The 25888-nt window shown below is 35.4% G+C and overlaps 4 protein-coding genes across 4 annotated transcripts; 3 read left to right on the top strand and 1 right to left on the bottom strand.

Moving 5' to 3' along the window:
- Nucleotides 1-7786: 7786 nt before the first annotated feature.
- J3458_015600 (uncharacterized protein) lies at nt 7787-8323 on the top strand (the record flags this gene model as incomplete). Its single annotated transcript, XM_066120847.1, has 1 exon — nt 7787-8323. One exon carries the CDS (start codon nt 7787-7789, stop codon nt 8321-8323), a length of 537 nt encoding a protein of 178 aa, XP_065974175.1.
- Nucleotides 8324-13526: 5203 nt separating this feature from the next.
- J3458_015599 (uncharacterized protein) lies at nt 13527-14888 on the top strand. Its single transcript, XM_066120846.1, has 3 exons — nt 13527-13683; nt 13739-13935; nt 13988-14888. Exons 1-3 carry the CDS (start codon nt 13661-13663, stop codon nt 14581-14583), a joined length of 816 nt encoding a protein of 271 aa, XP_065974174.1. The 5' UTR covers nt 13527-13660; the 3' UTR covers nt 14584-14888.
- Nucleotides 14877-15488, bottom strand: J3458_015598 (uncharacterized protein; the record flags this gene model as incomplete). Its single annotated transcript, XM_066120845.1, has 2 exons — nt 14877-15050; nt 15312-15488. The coding sequence occupies 2 exons, from the start codon at nt 15486-15488 to the stop codon at nt 14877-14879; spliced, it is 351 nt and encodes a 116-aa protein (XP_065974173.1).
- A 525-nt stretch (nt 15489-16013) lies between these two features.
- Nucleotides 16014-17846, top strand: J3458_015597 (uncharacterized protein; the record flags this gene model as incomplete). Its single annotated transcript, XM_007813483.2, has 2 exons — nt 16014-16186; nt 16244-17846. 2 exons carry the CDS (start codon nt 16014-16016, stop codon nt 17844-17846), a joined length of 1776 nt encoding a protein of 591 aa, XP_007811674.2.
- Nucleotides 17847-25888: the final 8042 nt, after the last annotated feature.

Genomic DNA, 25888 nt, shown 5'->3' with positions numbered 1-25888 from the left:
ATAATAAGATTATTAAGCTTAAGAAGTAAAATTAATAGCTTTTTAACTAATAAAATAATCTCTATAAAAAACTTAAGGTATAAGAAGAGAAACTTATAGTAGTTTAAAATCTTACACTTATATTCTCTATTAATAATAATAATATATTAAAATTCCCTAAGCTTAAATTATACGATAATTATAAGGGTAATATAAGAAACTTTCTTATATAAGCTTAAGCTTACCTATAAGTTAATAAAAAAATCTATACGATACTTAAGTTATAAATTCTTTATATTAGTAATCTCTTAACTAAGAAAGTAATAAAATAATAGAAGCTAACCCTTTACGTATATTTTAAATATAACGCTAAAGTTAAAGTAAAAGTTATTTATATTTTCTTTAATTATAAAACCTTTAAAGAATAACTTCTTATTACATTTAAAAATTCTAATAAGTATAAGAAAGCTATATAATAACTTACTTAACTTAAGTAAATTAAATTTATAGCTTATTATACTAGGGAGTTTAAACGTATTATAATAAAACTTAACTAAAATACTAAACCTAAGATAAAAGTCTTTTATTAAGGACTTAAAGAAGAAGTAAAGGATAACATTTATTAAGAAGATTATTTTAAGCTATTTAATAACTTTATTAAAATAATTATTAAGGCAAATAATTATTTATATAAGTAATATTACGAAAAAAGTTACAGGAAATTTAAATTATATACTAGGTTTAATAAACCTAATAGTAGTAAGCTACGCTAAATATTAATAGTATATAAGTACCACGCTAAACCTATAAAACTTAACGCTATAAATAAGAAAAAGGGGAAGACTTATTATAATTATAATAAGGCTAAATACTTTACGAATAAATATAAAGCCTTAAAGAAACTATAAAAGCTAATTTCTAAAGGTAAGAAGCTTTATACTATAAATTAAGAAGACTTACCTACGCGAAATCTTAGTATAGTAAGTAATAAAGAAAACTACACGTTAATAAATAATATTAGTTTAAATAAAAATTAGGAATTTAAAACCTAACTAATATTTAATAACTTTTAGAAATACTAAATACCCTTACTAAAAAGTAAACCCTTACTAGAATAGATCTAAGAAGAAGAGAATTATTTAACTAAGAAAAATAAACCTAAAATTAAATATAAACTTCTTAATTAAACCTTCTATTATAATAATAATTACTATACGTACCTTAGTAGTAAGTAAAATAATAAATAGTTTCTACGAGAATAAAAGAGAAGGAGAATAACCCTTATAATACAATTAAAATTATAATAAACTAATTTAAAGATATTAAACGGGAAGTTATATTATATTAAAAATAACGTATATATTACCTAAGCTATAACCCTGTAATATAAGAAGAAAGAGAATTATATAACTACAAGTAACTCGCTTAGCTTAAGTTTAATTAACATAAATAGTAGATTAAGTAATTACTAAGAAAGCTCTAATAATACATTAAAGAATAATTGCTAATAATAGCGCTTAAAGATACGCGCTAAATAATAAGAGAATAGGATTAATAAATTAGGAAATAATAGCTGTTATTATAATTAAAACCGATTTCTTAACGGAGATTTAATAGGTCTTTATATACTATAAATATTAATAGTATAATATACCTTATAATTAATATAACTATAATAGAATAAAGGATTTAAATAATAATTAATAGTAGAGTATAAGAAAATTTTATCTTACTAAATCTCGTTAATAGATTATAATTACCTTAAATACCTAAAGATAAGCCCTATTAACTTATAATTATAAAAGGAACTATAGTAAAGTATAATTAAGAAGTAATTAATATAAAAGTAGCGTAACTTCTCGTTAATATATAAGGTATAAAACACTAGGTTATATTAAATATTATAGTAATCTTAAAATACGATATTATATTAGGGATACCCTAGTTATAAGCGAGTAATTTACGAGTTAATTAAAGAATCGGTTAACTTTAATAGAATTTACTAGAATACGATTATAAAGCTAAGAGTAGCCTATAAAGAGTACCTTAATTAAACTATAATAGGCCTTTAAGAATATACGTAATTGCTAAAGAGCTTAAAGCTAAGATAACGAAGATTTTTAAGAAATACTTAAAGTATAGTAAGCTATTTAGTAAAGAGCTAGAAATAGGACTATTAAAGTATTTATACTAGAACTATAAGATTAGACTTTAGCTTAATATTAAATTAACGTTTAATAAGATTTATTCTTAGAACCTTAAGTAAGATAAGGCGCTTAAAGAGTATTTAAAGAATATATTATAAAAGGGATATATAAGACTATTAAAGTCTCTAGTAGAATACCTAATTTTATAAGTATTAAAGAAGAATAGGAAACTATAATTATATATTAATTACTAACACTTAAATAAGATTATAATTAAGAATTAATACCTATTATTACTTATAACGAAAATTAAAGATAAGGTTAAAAAAGTTAAATAGTTTATTATACTTAACCTAAAAGAAGCCTATAACCTTATATAAATAAAAGAAGGCTATAAGTAGATAATAGTATTTTAAACTAGTAAAGAATACTATAAATATCTAGTAATACCTTTTAAGCTTACTAACGTACTAGTAATCTTTTAAAGAATAATTAATATAATCTTATAAAAATAACTAAGAGTATTTATAGTTATATACCTTAATAATATTCTTATTTATTTAAATACTCTTAAGGAATATAAATAATATATATATAAGGTACTATAAACTCTATAAGATAATAAACTCTTAGTTAAAGCCTTAAAATACTAGTTTTACTAGAATATTATACACTTTTTAGGGTACGTGCTTATATATAAAGAAATATAAATAAGCTTAAATAAAATTAAAACTATTAAGAAATAGCTTATATTAAAGAATTTAAAAGAAGTTAAAGAATTTATAGTATTTGTAAACTTTTACTATAAGTTCTTAAGCGAATATAAAGATATTTTACGATCTCTTATAAACCTAATAAAGAAAGAAGTTAGCTTTTAATAAAACGAATTAAAAGTTATAGTATTCTAAAAGATAAAAGATTTAGTTACGTTAAAACCTATATTAAAAGTACCTAATTAAAATAAACCTTATAAGCTTAAAATAAATGCTTTAAACTTTATACTAGGCGAATAGCTTAAATAATAAGATAATTAAGAAAGATTACACTTAATTATATTCTTCTTAAAGAAACTTTATAAACCTAAACTTAACTATAAGATTTATAATAAAGAACTTATAGCTATTATTAAGTGCTTTAAAGAATAAAGATATTATCTTATAAAAGTAAAGCATTAAATTAAGGTTTATATTAACTATAAGAATCTTATATTATTCTTAATTATAAAGAATTTAAATAAACGATAGATTAAATAGTATAAAACCCTTATAAATTATAACTTTAAGATTATATACTATAAAGAATCTAAAAACGAAAAAGTAAATGCACTTAATTAAAGAGAGAATTTAAAATTAAATAAGTAAGTAAGTAATATACCCTTATTACGCGCTATTAAAAATAAGAACCTTATATTAGGTATCTAAGAAATTAATATAATCTAATAAGTTAAGCTAAATAAAATATAAATATATTAGATTACATTATATATTAATAATAATAGCTATTTAAATAATTAAAAAATAAAAACGTATTTATCTAAGAAAAGTAAAACCTTCTTATATAATAAACGATAGTATATTTCTAGTACACTTTAAGAGTAGCTTATTAAAGAAATATATAAACACCTATTACACGAATATTAGGGTGTAGAGAAGATAATTAGTAGATTAAAAAGATCGTATAACTTTCTAGAAAGTAGAAAAATAATATAAGAAGTTATTAAGAAATATAACACGTATAATAAGGTAAAGGTAATACGATACGCACTATATAGTAAACTATAACTAATACTACTACCTAAAAGAGTATAGTAAACTATTATAATAAACTTTATTATTAAACTATTAAAGTTAAAAGAACCTATAATAGGAGTAGCTTATAATAGTATTTTAATTATTATAAATAAACTTATAAAATACGCCTACTATATTCTATATAAGAAATTAAGTAATACTAAGAACTTAGCGTATATATTCTTTAAAATAGTTATTATATAATATAAATTACTAATAAAGCTTATATTAAATCGCGATAAATTATTTACCTTAAACTTTTAAAAATACCTTATAAAAACTATAAAGATTAAATAAGGCTTATTAATGGTATTTTACCTATAATTAAATAAGTAAATAGAAATCTTAAACTAAATACTTGAATAATATCTATAAAGCTATATTAACTACTAATAAAATAATTATATAGAATAGCTACTACTAGTATAATAGGCTTATAATAGCTCTAAGATTAATAATATAAAGATATTATTATTTAAGGTAAATTACAGATTTAACCCTATTATTAAAACATATATAATATAAAATATAAACGCGCTAGTAGCTATAGCGTATATAATAACTATAATAAAAATATAAAAACACTTATAATAGAAATAGATATTTTTATAGAATTAAATAAAATACTACGCGAATAAAAAGAGATTACTAGCGCTAATTCTAAAGGAGAGATATAAAGTATACCTTATTTATAAAAATATTAAAATAAAATAACCTAATAATAAACTTAACTAAAAGAAAATTAAACTATTTCTTATTAAACGAAAAATCTTAAATATTAATTATAAATTATTATTACTAAATAGAATAAGAATCTATCCTATATTTTATATATTACTATTAAAGAAAGTACTAGATAAATCTATAATTACTATAAATATTATAATAAAAGATACTAATAAATATAAAGTTAAACGAATACTTAAAGTATAAGAAGATATAAAGAATTACTATTATCTCGTTAAATAAAAGAGATATTTAAACTCTAAAAACACCTAGAAACTAGCTAAAAACCTTACGAACTACTTAACGTTACTTAAATAGTTTTATTTTTAAGAAACGTATTTTAATTAATCTTTTAAGTACCGCTTAATAACTTAATATTAAACTTAATATTTAAGAAATAAACTAAAGTAAAATTTAGATTCTTAAAAGGAGTAAAAAGAACCCTTATAGTCTTTTAAAGCTATTCCGCTTTCTTACATTTCACACGCTTTAACTCTTTAACGTTATTAATACTACGTATAACTACACGTATTATTTTTTTAAGCTATAATTTCTTTTATTTTTATAACTAACGCATCTTAGCGCTCGCCTTTTTAAGTTCTTTCTTAGTAGCTTTTAATTTAAACTTAGCTTTCTAGTATTAGGTATTAATATAACGTAACTACTATAGGGTAAGAGAATTTATATTATAATAAGACCTATTTAAACGAATACACTTATAATAACGGGATAAGTCTACGTTAAATGCCTTATAATTTTAGAGGCCTTAATCTTAATAAAAGGAATAAGCGAGTATATTAACTAGGTTTTTAATTATTAACTTAAGAAGAGCGTTTCGCTCGTTTATTTTAGGAGAAAGTTTATAGGATTAAATAGGAGGTCTTAAGATACGATTAATTAATATAATAATATATAAGAAGAATAAAGAAGAGAAAATTACCTAAAAACCCCTAGCTAGCTTACTTTAATAGCCTTAAGAATAAGACTAATAAAGGAGGGGTATTATATTACGAACGTTACTATACGAGACGCGGGAAAATAGGTCGCACTAGTAAGGGTAGGCATAGCTATTAACTAATAAGAATATTAGGTTACGTAATAGCTTATTAAATCATATAAATAATCTAATAAGACGGGATTATTAGGATTATTAAGCAATTTAAATAATCTAGAGCTATAATAAAGAGATAAACGAGTACTTAAAAAGGGGGTATTCCTATAATTAAATAGTTTAAATCTCTATTAATTAATTTAAGTAATAGTCTTACTATTAAGAGTTATACTTTTAATAGCCTTATTATAATACTACTTAAAAAGCTACTTTATAGCATTTAACCTAACTTACTTTCTAAGAAACAGACCTACTATACCTTAGAACCTAAGCTACCGTTACATGGAGCTGTAAGCACCGCTATAAGAATGCGAATTCTTTGGGTAGCAGAAATAAAAGAATAATAAGATTTAAAATAAGGTAAACGATTATACTAAAGACTATTTATAAACTTAAATAAATAATTAGAAAGCTTACCCACATTATATTAGGTTAATAAAGCCTATTAAATATAGGAATATAATTTAAGTTAAGCTTTTACGTTCTTAACTAATTAACGCTAAGGTTAATAGCTTAAATTTCACTTATATAAAGGCTAAATAACTTAAGTATAATTAACTTAAAGCATTTAATTAATAAGTATCTCTTTTATTTCTTTTCTATTATTTTAAATTTTATATTACGCGTAATAAAGGGAGTTATACTAATATAAATAAGCTAAACACTTAAAATTACTTATCTTTATCGCCTAGTTTCTCTTAGAATTCTATAATAATAATTATATTATCGCTTAATAATATAAGTAATTATAATAGTATTAATAATAATAAATAAAATTCCTTTAATAACTCTAATAAGCTACCCTTAAAATCTATTAATTATAAGATTAATATTAATTTAAGCCTCTTAACTTTCTTCATTATATAGCTTAAGGCTAAGTAAAAGAATTCTAAGAGAACTTTTATACTTATACTCTTAAATGTTAATTATTTTTATACTCTCTTTTTTAAGTATAAAAAACTTATTAATAGGTAAAGAGTATTACGTAAATGTAAGACCTTATTAAATAAGAGTATAAATCTACTTATATTTAAGTATTTTACTTAGCTTATAATTAGTTTATAAATAATAAATCTTTCTTTAATTAACCTTAATTACATTAAAAAGCTATCTTATACTTAATTATAAATATCTCTTATAAGTAATAATAAGAAACCTTAAAGAGTAAAATCTAATAATAAAAGAAAGTTACTTTACTTAAAGCTTTACGTATAAAACGCGTGTTAATTAATAGTATTTATATATATAAATATATATATTTAAGAAAAGCACGTTAAGTATTAAATAAATCTATTAAAGTTTAAGTTTTTTAAGTACTTATCTTCTTATTATATAATTAATTATATAAGAAACTAGTAATTAAAAAGGTAAAAATCTTAATAATTAATAAATTTAATTACGCCTCTTAAAAGAGAGAGAGAAGTAAGTTTAATTACGTAAATATAAAGAAGCGCGAATTAAACTAAATAATAGATAGTTAGATATAAATATACACACTATTACCCCATTTTAAATATCCGGCTTGAACGTGTTCTTGGCCCTATTGAGGACTATTGCTCAGTGAAATCGCTCTGCAGGTTGCATGGTTGGCCTGGAGCAGCCGAGGTTACCACCAACATACGTGCACTTGCTACTAGCAACAATACCGTCAATACCCTCTCCCCTGTAAACATTTCCCCCCACTTGGTGCTGTTAGCAGCTTGTTAGTGGGGGAAAGTTCGTACAGGCCACTCAGCCACGCACCACGCTTGAGATCATATCACGACACTAACAGCACAATGGAAGACCTTTGGAGAGTTCATATTCCATTGCAAAGCTGATTTTGACAAAAATTCACGAGACGGCCTCTAGGAACCTTCGCAGAGACTGTACGGCTGTCTCTAGGTGCCTGGGTAGGTGTCTGGTCCAGATCGCGGGTACCCCCGTCTGACGCGTCAACACGCCAATTCCCTTTGTGCGAACCTCACGAAACATTCACATTACGGCCCCAGTACGTGGGAGGGAACGTCGGCCCTTATCACATACGCACTTTGATGGAAAATAGACTTGAGGGACCTATTTTCTTGCCCGACAAGAGTTTACGGCATCACACATTTGGGAAGGACGCGACCGAGACGCTGGAAGAGGGGACAGACCGCCGCCAATACAAACAAGAACAGCACCATCCCCAAACAATGACGCTTCGACAACGCCGAAAGTCAGTCATCCGAACCTCACGAAACACCAAACATCACAGCCCCAGTACCGTAAAGGGAGTTGCGCCCCTGCCTCGGTACGCCCCACGATGGAGAATGGACTTGGGTACTCCATTTGTCCTGCCCGACAATTGTTTACGGTGCCGGAGATTGAGGAATACGCGGCGGAGAGGCGAAATCGAAGGGATGGATATGCCCACCAACAACACGACCACCAACAGCACAGAACACATCTCCACGGACACAATACCCTCTACCTGTGCGTTGACGCAGCGTAAAGCCAAATTCAAGAACCTCACGAAACAACAAACATACAGTACAGTATATGAAGGGAGTGATGCCCTCCCTCCAGATGCGCCCTTTGATGGAAAGTGAACCTTGTCACTTCATTTTCTTGCCCGGCAATAGTTTACGGATCTACAACTGGCAAAGTACGCTAGCACACGGGACGGAAGAGAGGATATGGTTAAACAAACTGCACGAAAAGAAAAGTACTTCACAGAGTTGGGCTATTCAACATAGTCACACTCAGCGCCACAAACACTTACACAAATTGGTAACAACACCACCAACAGCTCAGAACTTATCTATGAAGACACGCTAGATTACAGAACTCACAGTCAGCCTGCCTCCACAAACAGTTACTTCAATTGAAGTGTCTAGACGCGTCAATCTGCTGTGATGACGCTTTGGCGGAGGTGGGCTCGACATGGCCCGAAACAGCACCGAGCATGTCACAAATCATACAACTCCTGCAATTACGGTCACATCGGCACTCAAATAGCGCATTCCAATCATGGTTACTCTAGCGGGTGTTGCTCAATTCAACTAAGCAGCCCGCAAACAGTAGTACAAACAGCCAAGAGAACTAGGAGGACAAGAGATAGCTCTGCCCACAGAACGCAACAGCCACGCGAACGAGTGATTATTGTTAAACAGAAGTCGAGGAGGGCCGGGAAGGGCCTGACAAGTACATAGATACAGAACAGTCATTAGGACTATCGGCAACATGTAGCTGCCTGGAGCAGATGGGAGGAAGTAGCTCTGGCGGGAGCGGCTTGTCATCCAGAAGTGAAAGGTAGAAGCATTTGTATGTTAGTCGAACGCTGCATAGCTGCTTAAGCGGCTGGGACAGTCGATGAATTAATAAATAAATAAATAAGTATCAGGACTGCCAGTAGAAGCCCAGGTACGGTGACTAGTAGCCTTTAGCGGCTGGTAACCGCTGAAGAAGATGTTGGCGGCAGCGAATAGGTACCAGTAATTGCTACATTGCCGTTGCCAGTAGCTAAGCGCTACTAGCAAATGCTCTACGGCTGTTGCAGGGAGCAGTACGTGCTGGTAGCTTGTCAAAGTCGTGACTGGTACCAAGGATACACAACCCCATTTGTTGCTGGTAACCGCCGTGGCGCAACTTTGTCGTGACTGGTAGCCACTATGGTGCAGCAATTCTTCTGGGGTAATGCCTGCATATTGCCCCGCCCGTTTCCGGTAACACCGGACTCGTCCCCATAGCACAACGTGGAAACAATCGAGGAGTTCTTGATTGGTGAACCATCAAATGTATGTTGTCTGGGAAGCTATCGATGTTGTGAGCCCTATGAGCCGCCGGAGAATAAACTTGGTCGACGCCCAAAGATAAGTGGCTTGAAGAGGCCAACACAACCGCATGCATATTTGGGCTTCACGGCATGAAGCTGCATCACCAACGCTCGAGAATGAATACATGGTGAAAGTAGCCGGGTAACGAAGAGCCAAACTAACGAGGATTTAATGAGTAGGTCTGAGTTTGGGTCACGCCCTGTGACCGTACACCTACTTGTTGCACCCGGCAAGAGAGCAAGCTGCATCATGGATGTGCACGAAGACGTGTTTCTGTGGCGCCTGGTGTGGAGGTTATTTCCTTCTCCCCTAGTCCATCTGCTGTGGCTTGAGGATTATAGTGGGGTTATTGTGGCGCGCAACCCAGCCAGCTATTTAAAGCCCATCTACGTCCACGTTCAAAAAGTTGGTTCCACACCAAGTATCAGAATGTCGTCTAGTAGTGTCCCTTCAACATCGACAAATACCAGTTTTGACTCTGAATGTCACCAAATTCAAGAAGATAATGTCACTCCGACCGCAGAGAAGATTGCTCCAATCTACGCTTGGAGCAGTCAGCTCTGGCAAGGGCTCGCTACAAAAGCCGGTTCAAAGTCCTTCGTGCGCGACACCGTTAACCTTGCCAGTATGAGTGAGGGACTACCAGCAATACCAGACAACATGCAAGGTATGACAGAATTCTGCGGACTGGCAACTTGGAAGTTGAAATCGACGGGATGTACAATGTCCCACAGAAGCCGATCCGAGGGCAAGCGACGGTGGAAACCGACAAGGCGGCGGCCGACACTTTGTTCTATATCGAACAGCAGCAGTTTTGATCACTCGGACAGCGAATCAAATGGCATCGCATGCTTGTTCTTTGGCTGGGCTTATATACTCTGTATGACCCTTCTCGAGAAACAAAGTATACCAGTCTTCTACAGCAGTACGTCATCACAGACATGGGGGACCGAAGACGAACTGGAACATGGGCTTACGGTAGAACTTGGCAACGCTAGCGATGAGGAGTATCGCTGGTGGGTTTCCCTTCTCACTCCTGGCCAGGGATGGCGATCGCCAATCCCTGATCAACCAATATGGTCTGTCGCCTACACAGGGAACATGAATTTTCGAGTTGTGAGAGCTGAGAGGGCTCCTGCATCATCGCATTGCAACCCCCCTTCAAGCAAGCAAGCAGTTGAGTTTCTTTCTCGGTTTGCCTCAAGATATAACCTGGAGAGTCAATCTGCTCTGGCGCTAGCAATGGCGTTAACACTCCCAATCCATAACGACACTTCGTCAATGGTGCAGCTTCCAAAGCCACGTCTTATCACATCACAGTTTATGCCGCATACCCATTTCGGAATCAAGAAGGATTACTGCAGGTTAGATCGCTACATGGCTCTCAGTTCGAACCCTTTATTCCTCTCCTCTGCTCTTTGGTCCGTATTCTGGGAACCTGGAGTGGAGTGCAACTTGGTTAGCCCTTGGTGTGATCCTATTGTTGCGACTATTAAGCCTCTGATTGACAGAGGTGATCTGGAGACCCTGGGCCATGTTCTTGCACTACGCCGACCGAGTATAGCACCTCTGTGGTATGGAGTGACCGCTTGTGGCAACACTAGAAGTATCTCTGCTATCATCCCTTTTCTCCAGACACTGTTTTCTTGCCTCCCATCCAGGCCTATCCCGGAGGTGGCCGCTTGGACAGGTTGCCCACAATCATTCATGGATCTTAGTGGAGAGGGGCCCTACGTTCAAATGGGTAATCAAGTATCTCGAGCAGATGTGTGGCGGCTGCGGCACGAGCTATGGGATGTCGAACCAGAAGGAGCACCTTTCCGAAACACGCCAATTTGCCCTTGGCCGCCATTCGGATATATAGGCGACGAGGAACTGGAGATACCGGTGCGTACCCATATCAACTGCCCAAGGCACTATTGGGTGTATGCTGGCTGGACCTGGCTTTTCGATGATGGGACTGAGAAGCGTATTGAGCCTGCTGATGAATTGAAAAGCTGGGATTTATTGGAGTCTGACTCACAGCTCATATTTTCTGAAGGTATTACGCCACCTGTTTATTACCTGAATCATAAAGCATCCAAGAATGCTGTAGGTGATATTTTTCGATGGTCTGCTACTGAGATAGAAATGTCTGGGAAAAGTATATTCGGGCACCGCTGGGTCGATGCATTGCATGATTTGGGTATGGACGATGATGACGAGCATGACAGTTGTTCTGACGATGTTCGATGCCAGTCTGACGTCTCATTGCAACGAGTAGAAGACTGGATTATGACTTGAATACTTTACTTTAGCCTAGAAAGAGTCCTGAAGCCTTTCTACAGTTTACACTTTTATTGATTCCAACTGGCTGCAGTTACTGAGCTGAGGAAGAAGATTGTCCCTGGTCGTCCATCCAAATAGGGTTCCCATTGTTGTCGATGTAGTAGTAACGCTGATAGGTGGGATGCCACTGCCACTCGAGCCTGCCAGGGTCATAAGCCTGAGCTTCATCGGCTGTTGCGAACATGCCATCAGGTCCGGTCCCTTCCGGACCGCCGCCTGGATGAGACTTGCAATCATGGCAGACCAAATAGGCATCCTTCCGGTCTCCCATAAAATCATGACCGCCTTGCTGGCAAATATACCAATACACTGTACATTTCACGTATTCGTATTTGCCTTTTTTGTTCTTTTTTTTATCTCTTCCGTTGCATCGGTGTCGACTATGCTCATTGTAAAAGTGGGCACAAACGTTGCATTGACCACGTAGACCCGAGCTTGTTGATGGTATCTGTTTAACTTGTTAACAGTCGAAGCAAGGGGTAATCACTATGATATCTGTACCTCTTAATTTGTTGAGAGCTTTCTACAAACAAGTTTCTGTTGTTGGTTTCGGACAGTTAGAAGACTGATCAGAACACACGTCCTGTGGCTCGCTTTTAAGGTAATTGAGGAACACTTTCTTTGACACGCTTTCCGGGTTAGACTTCCACGTAGAATGTATAACAGTCTTAATGAAGCATTCTGCGTTGAATCGGCTCGGCCAATTAGATGAGTCACAAAACAAGCAGGCAGAAGTTTTCCATTCAATGGCCTGTTGACCGTTCCGAATGGTATGCTGTCAGCGATTGTCGAAGCTGCGGGTGACCGTTTTTCTTTTCACGGCTAAAGTCTGGACTGTACCCGATATCTCACCAAGAAAGAAGACAAATTTGTGTATTTTCACGAGTGCATGTGTTAGGTTCATGAAATGACTGGTCATTAACGAACATATTAGACAGGGATCACAACTTGTGGCCAAGACAGGACCAGGATCACGAGATGTGATGCATGCTGTTGATTCTGTTGGTACATTGTTGTATCTCAGCTGAAGTTGAACCCCGCACTCGAACGTCCCGGCTTTCGTATCATCATGTAGGTGCTAACTTTCATTGGTGATGCTGACCCAACACTTTGATATGTTTTACACTCTGCAGACGAAAAAGCGCATCTCCAACTGCAGCTCATTCCATCCTCCAATAATCTCCGCATGCAGTAAGGCCAAGGGTTGTTGACTATAGTCACTCACTGAAGTCCCTTACTTCTTCCTTGCCGTTAGTTAAAGCCATCGACAATTTGGCTCAAGAAATCAAGCGTATGGGATGGTACTGCACTTACCAACGGTGCGTAAACTCTGAAACCTGTTGTCTGCGCCGCCCAGCGCTTCTCTCCGCCACAGGTAGGACATGGGTGCCCGCCTTTGACTCTACCTGTGTCGCGGCAAGTCTCGCAATCATACATTTTTTTGATCTGGGCCAAACTAGCAACTCTAGGCTCGGGTTGCGATGAAGAGATTGTGTGAGATGCAACCCGGAATCGAAATCAAAGCGAGACCATAGACCTTTTAATGAAATGGAAACTATATTGGCTATTTGCCCCTCAGGTGACCTCGGTCTCTTGTTACCCAAACGATCCTGATTCGTTCAGGCACCGTCACGTGATATGACATTGTCCTTAAGTGGCGCCTCGGCGCAACCACATTTACCTTCTGTTGTAACTTTTATCTGGTCACGATCATGGCGAACGATATCCTTCACTACCCCAGATGTACGTGTTCCGCTATCTTTCCAACAAGTAGTGCGTTGAATGCCCATTTGGAAGAGAACAGAGTAAGTGGTATACTGTTATTCAAGTTCACCACTGACTTCTACTGTCGCTCGAAAGCTACCTAACTGCTCGAGTGGAAATTTGCAAAGGTCATGCGAAGGCCGATGACAGTGATGACTCGCCGACCGAAAGTGTGGATGATTCTGGACGAAATGGCCATGTTCGCAAACAGCACTACTGTCCTATCCAGGGCTGTCAAAGGAGGTCGGCGCCATTCGCCTCACGCCAAAGACTCCGTCGCCATTTTGAACAACGTAAAGAGCCCCTTCCGTTCCGGCAGCAAACACTACTGACATGTACTCTAAGATGTCGAGTGCGAAGAAGTATGTGTGTTTTGTCATCGGGTCATGAAAAGTGTGAGGACCTTCATACGGCATACGGAAGTACATAAGTATGCGGGCGGAACAAAGCTTACGTACATGAACAAAATATGTGAAGAGTTGCGTGATCGGGCAAGTGAGGAACTAGAGGATTTAGAGAATCGTCGATTAAACAGCGACAGTGCATCAACGAAGAGAACATGCGATATGGCCGAGCTCGATAATCACTCAGCTGGATCTCGGCGACGCAAGCGGGATGACGTTGGACAAACACGGGACAACTTGCAATCATCATCTGCCAATGGTGTTTATCCTTTTAAATTGATTCTCGACCAAGCTGGCGTCGCAGAAGGAGGTGTTTTAGTCCAGGAACGACCTGCTTCTAACCAACTTGCCGCAAACGTCGTGCCTCTGGCGATAGGGACCGACAGAGTGGCAAATGCATTGGCAAGCATGCAGACAGACGTCCTCGCTGCAAATTCGGCCCTAGAATCGACCGGAATACTGGACGACCTCGATTTTGTTGCTCCCGTGAATGGTATCGTAAATTTCCCAAACTTCTTGGAGCCATGGCCAGCGTAGGAAAATCGAGGTGGAGAATCAGAGTACAGGGTATAGAAGGCTAGGGTTCGGCATTTTGGGGAGATTCCTCGAACGCAAAGTTAATTCGGATGTTCGGTGATTGCATAGCAGTTACTTTTTCGGCCAGCCCTGGGGTGTTTGGAAGTGTCATTTTTGTCCATCTTTCAACTACGTCAACTGTAGCGAACTCGAAAGTAATAGCATAGCCTTCGTTGAGTTCGAAACCAATACGGCCGTCAAAAACTGCTCTGCGCCGTTCATTAGCACTAGTAATTGCATCACAACGAGGCAACTCACATTCCGCCATTTTTAAATTCTTTCTCAGTGCGTTTGCAGCCTACAGCAAGAAGTGCAGGTCCCGAAAACTCATGCAATAGCCTGTCCCCTCGCTTTATCGGTAGTTCATGGTCATGCGCATGGCTCCAGTAGGCAACTTTGGAGCCTTTGGCTACTCGTGCCACGCCCCACTATTTTAGGGGCCTCGTTTCACTCACCACCTAACACCCTAAAATAGTGGGGCGTGGCACGAGTAGTAGCTGGATTACCAGCCGTCGACGACCAGCCTTCGGGCCTCCACTCCTGAAACAAAGAATATGGCCGGGATACGCCTTATACCTCAGCCAGTGTGCAAGTATGCATGCTTTACCCTCAAAGAAGGTGGTGATGATAGGGCAGATGCGCTGGAACAATTTAGGTGCAAATTCAAACGACTCGTTTATCCCACTTACCTGATTGAGGACATGTTGACTACAAAACTCGAGGCCGTATTCTGAGTAGTATGGGAAACGCCTCCTCTCCATCTCAGAAATATCATCTCCTAGAGCGGAATCTTCTGCTAAGAAGAAGCCTTCGTTTAGGAGTAGGTTTTCTGCATCCTCAAAGCCATGATTATCACCAGTGGACATTCACAATTCCTCCGCACTTTGGCTACGAAATCCCGCATATGGGCCAAAAACACGTGCATCGGCCAATCGAGTGTCTGAGGGGTGATTGCTTAAGCGACCTTTACCCACGACACAGCAAAGGACTCTTCCCGGGTAAAATAAAATCCTGATCCGAGGCCCTGTCGTCTATAAGGTACAAGGATCACAAGTTGTGGTGTCTTTTGTGAGACGACATCCAACACTAGCCTGGAACCACAAGCTGTGGTATCCTTTCCAGCTGCAATGTGATACGGCTTGCAGAAATGGCACTGCATCTGCGTGCATTGTATTGGTTCACTAATCTCGACTATGTTGTTTCATGGCAACTTGCATGATCACAGCCAATATGCCGTAGCCGCAAGTATTGATTTATTAATTTGAATGTATTGGGAATGGCTTGGACAGATATAAAGTCCCTACTCTGTTCTTTCGCTTTTGGCAACATGTTCCTTCCATGACGTTTTACATCTTAAGTGTTTGATAACTTGGACATCGTTTAGTAACAAGATGCCTCAACCCTTGCCTAAGCAGAAGCCAGACTCCGCTGAAATCCGCTCTGCCACGCCTCTCCCCCAAGTTGATACGGGTGAGGGTCTGTGGGTGAAAGGTGAGGATAAAGGCAACAAAAAGGAACGTCTGTCACAGAGCAAGCCAGACCTTGAGTGTGGTCTTTCTAGAAAGTAAGTCTAGTCCCTTGTGCCATAGTTAGACGCCATAGAATGCTGACCAGGATTCAGGGAACTTTTGGCCTCTCCTCATGAACCGTTGATAAAGGCTCCATCGGATGATGTTAAAGAGGAATCTGGGTTGGTTTATAAGACCAAAAATCTCGGCCTTGAAAATGAAAAGGCTCATAGAAATCCCGCCGATGCTAGCAACAATCCCGAAGATGCTAGCATTGGAGAGATCATGCCGTGCTTTGAGTCAGCAAATTGTTCAGTGGAACTACGGTATCCTAACCAGGACGCACTCCCAGGTTCCAGTCTTAGGAATATGACTGAAGAAAACCGGCTGAAGTGGGGTCAAGGCGAGGGCATTAACATGAACGATTTGGTTTCGCATTTTGATAAAGCTTTTTCTAAAGACGACACAGAAGAAACTATATCTGATAAGAAAACTTCACATGATGGCATCGATAAAATTCCCATCCACGAGCGATGCACATCTTCAAATATGTTATGTGATCAAAGCGAGGACATCGGCGGTATGGACGCAAACCATGGCCTTGAACCTTGGATCAAAAACACTTCTGAAGTCACTAGAGGACCGTCAGCCAAGGACACAAGTTACTCTAACGAGGAACCTCTCAGCGCATCATCCGTCCAACTTTCTGGCCTCTGTCCCACCCCACCACCCCGTGGAGATGTGAATCTTTTACGACCTGTCTCCTTGAGCGCCGTTGGTCATCCAGTGACGACAGGTGACTCTGCTCCTTCTAATGCTCAGCTTGATATTCAGGTTGGGTCGGCCACAGTTGCCGAAAACGCTCGTAACAAGTCAATGGATAATGCTGAGAAGTGGGACACTAACGCCGATTTTTCATTAAATGATGGTGCTCGTGAGATAACGGACGAGGACTGCATCACGCTGGGCCTTTATGATGGATGGCCCTACAAACTCAGCGACGTTAATACTGGCCTTCCACCTATGACCGAAGAGTCCTGGCGTGTGCTGGAAACTAAGCAAACTGTCAGGCATTTTGCTTCCGACGGCCCTTCTAAAGTCGACACTAGAAGGGTGACAGCAGAGAACCCTTCAGCAGGCACTAGACCTCTGCGTTCAATTATCGCCAACGTCTCTAGTCTTAGAAATATGGAACTCGACGCGCCGTTCAAACTCTTTAAGCCTCCCAAGCCTAAGCCAATGCAACAGGAAGAAGCTGTGTCTAATATAGTCGACGCCTCTAGTCACAATTTTACACAGTTGTCTGTAATACCGTTCCATACAGCAAATTCTAAAACTAGAACTCATTCAGTTATTGACACTGCAGCGCACCTAAGTGGAGTGCCAGAGATGAATGACATCTCCAGCCCGATGAAGGACACCACCAAAGATATGCCTGCTAACTTTAGCCTCCGAAAATGGACAGGTGATGATTCTGTTGAACCAGACATCAAGGACGCCAAGTTAGTTTCCAGCGACTCTACACGACTGGAATCTTCATCTGCGTCGCAGGATGTATCATTCATGCTTTGGACTAACTGCTACCCTGACGATCTTGACAAGGCCAGAGAACTTAAAGCAAGTACCGGTGCCCCTGGGATCCGAGTTCACTCTGTGGACGTTTTGTTCCGTGCTACTTTAAACCCGCAAGTTTTGGATGAAGTCGATGCCTCCTAGAATAGTGACAATTCCAGGACAGAAATGGAAACGTAAGTTTCTCCTAGACGTCTGTCGAACGAATGACCCGTCTGCGACGTGAAACCAGTCATTCGACTTATAGGAACGTTCTCATTCGCCTGGCAACACAAATACGGCAAAATCGCCCGCCGAAAAGCCGAACCGCCCTATAAGCCTGATCCGACATTAACACTAAAGACTTGATAGAGTTGAAGCCCCGAGGGAAGGGGATTGCGTGTTATCTTGGCTTTCCGTAGGGATTAAAGTTACCTTCTTTGAGACAGTCCGAACAGTCTGAATAATCTTTAACCATTTGTACCTGGTTTACTTGTAGATGGATCAGGAATCTCCGTCGTAATGAGGCAATATAGCGGCGGTTTGTTGACAGTTGACGGCATAACGGCCATGCTTTAAGGATTCTCAAGCGTCCTTTAATTTAAATTGATAACGATTTGTCATAGTATTGCCACTCCTTTGAGTTTAGTGGCCCCAAGTGCATGAGTATCTACGCAAGTAAAGGCTTCTTGAGCTGTTTTCAATGGGTTACCATAAACTGATCCCCTGGACTAATAGCGACGTGGGCGGCGGCTCGGAGGTATGACGAGGCTTTGGTAATACAGAGGGATGCCATGCTGAGTTCCAACGGGTATATAAAGAGGTTGCCCCCCATAATGCTGCGTAAATTTTTTGACTTTGCTTTTTATCGTTCCTCACAAATTTGCTGCCTTTGACTTGTAAGAGGCGCATACAGCCATACCCTGGATTCGTACAAACCTTTCAGCGTAGGTAGAGTCCCTGGATCTCATGGTTGCGTTACCCGGACGGACGGACTAACTTCAGATGCTTCAACACCCATTAGCTCAAACCTCATTAGCTTTCTAGGACGCCTTTTGTACAGTACACCGACATGATGGCACAAACTACAAGAGCCTGTTCCTTTCTTAATCGCCCGTGGACTTTAGAGGACGTGATATCAATCCCGTCCGATTCTGATTCCGGCACAGACAGCGACGACGAAATGACGGAACACAGTGTCCCGCGTGTCAACTTAGTACACGACCAGCGTCCTGACGACTCGCTTTCTTCTATCTCTGCGATTCTGGCATCTATGGTTAACGGAGGAGGAGTTTCAACGGAGAACATCGGTGAGCACTCACAAACCAAGCTTCGGGGTAGAGTGTAAAAACGGGTACCCGTGGGCACCCGTGGGTATCCAAGTTTTTCTTGGGTTATTCGTGGGCTACCCATTTTATCATGTGGGTGGTTTGGGTATACCACGGGTAACCCAATATAAAGATGGGTACCTTATGGATACCTATAAACGTATAATAATATAATATAATAATGTAAATTAAATAAATAAATTAATTATAGTATTTATTATAATAATTAACGTTAACCCTTTAATATTTAATCGTATTTATAATAAGTCTTAAGTTTTTAAAGCATAAAGTAAGTTATATTAACTTATATAGGTCTTATCTGGGTACCCAAAAATACCCAATATTTCTAATAGATAGTCATGGGTACCCCATTTTCCCCCATGAATCCATTTGGGTCTTTTTTTCCTACCCATACCTACCCAAAGCCCACGGGTAAGCAACCCACACGGGTACCCGTGGACCTTTTACACCCTACTTCGGGGTACGGCACTGGCTGACACGAACTCAGAGAGTTCAGCACAGGAGCTTTGCGTTCCAGAGGATCCTGAGAATTCTGATCCATCAGCCTCAAACTCGCCTACAGAGTTTTTTTTTGCTTCAAGTATCCCCGAGAGCCCGTGGAGTACCGCCGACTCTAATCTGTTGGTTTATCCGGCAACACAACATCACGATAATGCGGTGAGACCTGTGTTACCTATGCCAGCACAAGGGTCTTGTGTGATCTCAGCGGCCTCCCGATGTGCCTCAGCGCAGCCTGCCCCTATGTTGCTTTCAGGTGATAAAGTACTGCACCAGCAGTATGCAGACTCTTCCTACCAGACTCGTCTTTCGTCCGCAACCAACCTCATACAGCCTTTGCGGCCGCGGGATGGCAGTACCACGGCGTCAAACTGGAGCGGTCAGAGTCATATCACCAATGATGACCATGGCCGTATGGATGGAGTAGCGCTGCAAAGCGACGACGAGCTGCATTGGGCAGTTCAACCAGCCTTAACCAAAACACTCCCGTGGGGATGCTGTCCAATCTCCCCAAGAGAAAATTCCACGGCAGCTGATCAGCAACACCAAGCAGCAGATGATAGTTTGCCGCTGGTTCCTTGCCTCAGCCCATCGCCGAACAGTTTACGACCGGTTAAGGAGCGCCAGACAAGCACAAATGCTCAGCTTAAAGTGAGCCAGGTTGATGGAACCTGCGAAAAAACAGCAAAGCCGTCATCTCGTCGTCTTAGCTACAGAAAGGCGTACAATCTCCGCCCTCTCCCAGTCAAAAGGCAACTCACCGGGGAAGAAAATCGCGAGAGGGAAGAAGCGTGTACGGCACATCACAAACGTCGTAAGGTTGTATTCCCTCAACCGACAAAGCGTAACCCACTGCAAGGCGAATCGGAGCTGTCGCGAAGTAGGAATCCACGCTTATTAAGGAAGAAAACGACGACAGACAGCGACAACGCGTCTGGTGCAGACAAAACACCTGCTCATTCTGGTGTTAGAAGCTATGAGGAATGGTCACTTGCCCATACGGTTTTAAAGTGCAACAGAGAAAATGGAACCGCGATGTTCCAATTACAGTTTACTAGTGACACTTTGTGGAAGGCACTGACTTGCCAAGACGGCCCAGCCCCAGAAGATCATCAATCACCAAACAAGGTCAAGGAACTAAGGCGTGGAACTAAAAGGAACCGATTAAACTAACGTACGGAAAAGGTAACCCAGTCTATCCAGACCGCCTACCCAGGTGTCTGTCCTAATATTTACCGAATAAGTTACCTACTTGCTCGTGTTCGATTTCCACAACCAATTACAGTCACTTCGGCTGGATTGGTAGGTGGGGTGTGTATTAGGGCTCGTACCGCCTATAATATGTACCGGTGTAACTTATTTTTTTTATCCTATATAATAGGATAATATATATAATTATAATAGGTTATAAGCTTAATAGCTTTAAAGCTTTTATTATTACTTTAAACTTCTTTTAAATCTATAAAAAGCTCTTTTAATAGGTACCTTAAAAACTAAATCTTCTTCTTTAAATATAATTCTCTTTCTTTAATATTAAATATAATTATTATATAATAAATATTACTCTATTAAATCTATTATTATTTATTATAGGTAAGAGTAAGTTTAAGGTAAGGTAACCTTAAATCTTAGATTAAAATAGTATTAAATTTATTATTACTAATACTATTATTATTATTATAAAGACTTAATATAACTCTAAGAATTTAAATTAATAAATAAGTAACCTATTATTTATTTTAAATAAAAAGTATAATAAGCCTATTAATATTCTAATAATTAATATTAACTTTAAACTTAAGTAAGTTATACGTAAAGAGAATATTAATATAAGTAATTATTAATACTAATAAATGCCTCTTAATATAACTAAGAGAAGTAATATCTTAAGTATAAGTAATTCCCGCTTAATAATATCTTTTAGGTAAAAGTTAAGGGTAAACTAATATATTTAAGCCTTTAAAGATATTTCTTTAATAAGTATTAATTTTAAATTAAAATATTTACCTATAACTTATATATAAGACTAATAAGATACCTTTATTAATAGGTATTTTATCTTTAAAAGTAAGCTTTAAGTAATATATTAAAGTATTTCCCCTTTTAATTTAAAAGAGGTTAAAAGTAAAACTTACACTTTATAAGTATATATAATTACCTAAAATATTTAATATCTTTTAAATACTTAAATAAACTAAAAATCTGATTATATTAAATAATTTAATAACCTTTAAGCCTTTAAGCTATTATTAGCTTTTATTCCCTTAAAATATTAATATATATTAAAACTATTAAGTTAATACTTTAATAATATATTACGTATAATAGCTTTTTAATAACGTAATAATATTATACTTCTTAAACTAATATTAAATAAAGAACTTAAAGTTAATATTAATAACTTTAATATATAAAGCTTAATAGCTAAAGCTATTAATAATAATAATAATTACTTAATAATACTTAAACTTAAGAACTTTATTAATTAGGTTAAGTAAAATAAAGTATTAAAGAACGCTATTATAGTTAAATTTATTATACTTATTCTTTAAGAACTCTTATAACTTACTTCTCTAATAAAGCTTTATTTAAATAAAATTTAAAATAAGTATATATAATAACTTATATTCTAGGAATAACGTAATTATAACCTACTTATAAGTATTTATAGATTATATTTCACTTATATAATAAAAAAGATTAAAGCTAAAATAAACGTATATAAGGCTTACTTAATACTATAAAAGCTTAATTAATAATACGAAGCTAATATTCTTAGTAAGGTTATTACTAGACTTATTATTAATACCCTATAAAAACATAATAATATATAAGAATTTACTTAAGTATTTAAGAAAAGGCTATATAAACTTAAACGTATATAATTAAATTAAATAATACTTAAGAAGCTTTATTAGTTATAGTTTCTTATTAACTTAAAAGATACCTTTAATATTTTCCGTTTATAAGTCTATTAATAATACTAGGTAACTAGTATTAATAATAGTGTAAATATTACCTTAAACTTACTAATAAATCTCACTTAAAATAAGTATTAACGCTTAAAGATAAAAAAGAAGCTTATTAATTAAAGTAATAAAGGCCTTATTAATCCCTTTACCTATTATACTAATAGTAGTACTAATAGTAAGTATAAGAGAGATATAATAGAGTTAAATTAGCTCTTATAAAAGCGAATAAAAGCCTTAAAGCTTAATAACTATTAAGAGCTATTTTAAAAGGTTTATAATATATATAAATAGCTAAATACTTTAAGTAATTATAATAATAATAAGTGTATAATTTAAAATAAATAACGTGTTAGTAAGAATACTATAAATAAACGCCTAATAATATATAATATAAATGCTAATATACTTTAAGATATAAAAGTATTTCTAGTATAGCTATAAGATTTAAGTAACTTCTTTATAGTAATAATTAATAAGAATAAGATTATTAATATAATAATTAAAGGTTATAAAGTAAATGTAAGAAGCTTTAATTAGATATTTAATAATATTATAAAGTATTACGTTTATTATAACTAATATATATTTAATAATTATAAGGTATTTAATAAGCTAATTCTTATAAATAAAGTAAATAATAATACTTAAGCACTTAATAATAGTATAATTCCCCTAATAGTTTAAAGGGTTAATAATACTAAGCTTATTAAGCTTTAATAAGTATTATATATTCTAATATTACTAGTAAATTTATTAGCTTTAAGAGCGTTTATTAAAAAGCTACGCTTTAAGTATATATAAAACTACTATAAAGAGTGTATAGTATATAATAGGGAATATCTTATTATTTAAAGTATAGTATATAAATAGTTTAATTACTTAAATTACTTATACACGTAAATTATAGAGTATTAAAATACTCTTAAAGTTATTAATAACCTAGTAGCTTTCTTTATAAATAATACCTTATAATTTATCCCTTTATAAATATTATACCTTAAAATAGGCTATCTTAATTACGTAAATTATATTAAGTTAGTAATAAGTCTAGGTATTTAGGTAATAAATAAAGGTATAAGGCCTTATAAAGCTTATATTATAGGAAAAAGTAAGGCTAAAAACGCTTAAAGCGTAACTTATAAGGCACTTAATTAAAGCTAGAGATAAATAGCTAACCTTAAGGGTTCTATTAGCCTATTAACTCTAATGAGAGCAGACCTCTAAATGTATTGTATTTTTTGTATTTGGGACTAGACTAGAGGGTAGGAGAGGAGAGGAGAAGAGAAGAGAAGAGAAGAGAGAAAGGAAAGACCGAGAAAGAGAGGAGGAAGAGAGAGAAGAAGAAAGGGGAAAAGAGAGAGAAGAAGAAGAGAGGGGGGGGGAGGAGAAGAAGAGAAAAAGGAGACGGAAAAGGGGACGGAGGAAGAAAAGAGGGGACGGGAAAAAGAGAAGAAAGAGAAAAGAGGAGAGAACGGGGGAGAGAAAAGAAAGAAAAAAGAAGGGGGGGGGAAGCGGGAGAAAGACGGGAGAGGAGAGAAAGGAAGGAAAGAGGGGGGAAAGAAGGGGGGGGACGGAGAGGAGAGAGAAAAAACGAAAAAAGAGAGAAGAGAGAGGAAGGAGGGGAAAAAGAAGAGGAAAGAAGAAAGAAAAGAGAGAGAGAAGAGAAGAGAAGGAGAGAAGAAGAGAGGCGGAAGAAGACAGAGGGGGGGGAGGGGGCCGGGAGGGAGGACGAAGGGAAAGGAGGGAGGAGACGGGAGAGGGGAAAGAGGGGGAGGAAGAGAAGAGAAAGGAGAGAGAAAGGAGAGAGAAAGGAGAGAGGAGAAAAGGCGGGAACGGGGGGGAGAGGGAGGCAGAGAGGGGAGAAGGAGAAAAGAGGGACAGAGACGGAGAGAGAGGAGAAAAGAGGGAGAGATACTGATATAGATGATAATATATATATATATATATATATTAAAAATAAATTCTATGACTTTTATTATACTATATATTTAATCTATTATAACTCTATAAAAAAACCAATTTTATTATAAAATTAATATTATTTAAAAGCTTATAATCTTAGCTATTTAAAAATAATATTTTTATTTATTTTTAATTAATAATTATAGAGATATTATATACGGTATCTAGTAGTGTAAAGAAAGTAGAGTATTTAAGTTACCCCGCTTTAAGAAAAACGCTATATTCTATAAACTAGAATATCTCTACTAATAATAGACTAAAATAGATAAAAATAAGACTAATTAATAGCTCTTAAAAAGCTTTATCTTTATATATTAGGTGTATTTTTATACGTTTAATATTTTTAAAGTTATATTAACTTAAAGTTTAAAAATGTAAAAACTTCTTATAGTATATATATATATATTTTAGGTGAAAAAACGCCTTAACGTAACATAATAAAAAGCTCTTTATATATTATAAATATATTAGTATATTCTACTATTTTATAATAGTTGTATTTTATCTTATAAATTTTTCACTAGTTTTTATACGAATATACACGTTTTAAGGGTAAGTTAAGCATTAAAAAAATGCCTAAAATTTAAGGTTTTTATAATATGTTTTATTATATTTAAACTTTATATATTAACTATATTATCTCTCTTTAAAGTTTAAAATTCTCTTTTTTTATACTAATACTTTAATACCTATAACTTAATTAATATTCTACTTTTAATAAGACTTTTTTTTCATTAAATAACCTTATTTCTAGGGTATATAATAACTATTTTTTTTACCTTAAAACCCTATCTTATTTATTATTAAAAATAGCTGAAAATCCCTTTAATTTTAAACCCGATTTATTTACGAATAATAACTTTACTATAAGTCTTTTAACGCTAAATTAAGATTAAAATAACCCTAAAAATAATAAGAGCTATTAATTTAATTTAAAATCATATATCTTTTAATATAATCTCGTTAATTTTTAATTATTAGAGATTAATTTTAATAAAGAAAAAGATTAATTCATTATTTTTACACTTAATAAGACTATTTATTTACTTTTTATAGTAAAGTAAAGCGTTTTTAGTCTTTTAATAATATTATACATTATAAAAAAAAACATTCTTTTATTATAACCTTAAAAAACGAAGAAAATTCTAAATTAACGTGTAAGTTATTAACTTATTATCTTTAAACTATTCTTTTAACATATTTAAAGATATTAATTACTAATTTATTAATATATAGTGCCTATTTATACGGAATCACCTTTATTATCCGAAATATTAGCTTAATCTAGTATATCTAGTAGTAAAAGAGGCAATAAAAGACCTAGAAATAATACTATTATTAGTGAATTTTCTAAGAATACTACTCTTATACTAGCTATTAAGTTTATGCTTTAAAATAACCTATCTTTTATTATTATTACTAGTAA

This window comes from Metarhizium acridum (genome assembly GCF_019434415.1).
Source record: "Metarhizium acridum strain ARSEF 324 chromosome Unknown scaffold_356, whole genome shotgun sequence".
In the NCBI taxonomy this organism is placed as follows: Eukaryota; Fungi; Ascomycota; class Sordariomycetes; order Hypocreales; family Clavicipitaceae; genus Metarhizium; species Metarhizium acridum.
This window is presented reverse-complemented; position numbering and strand designations above follow the sequence as displayed.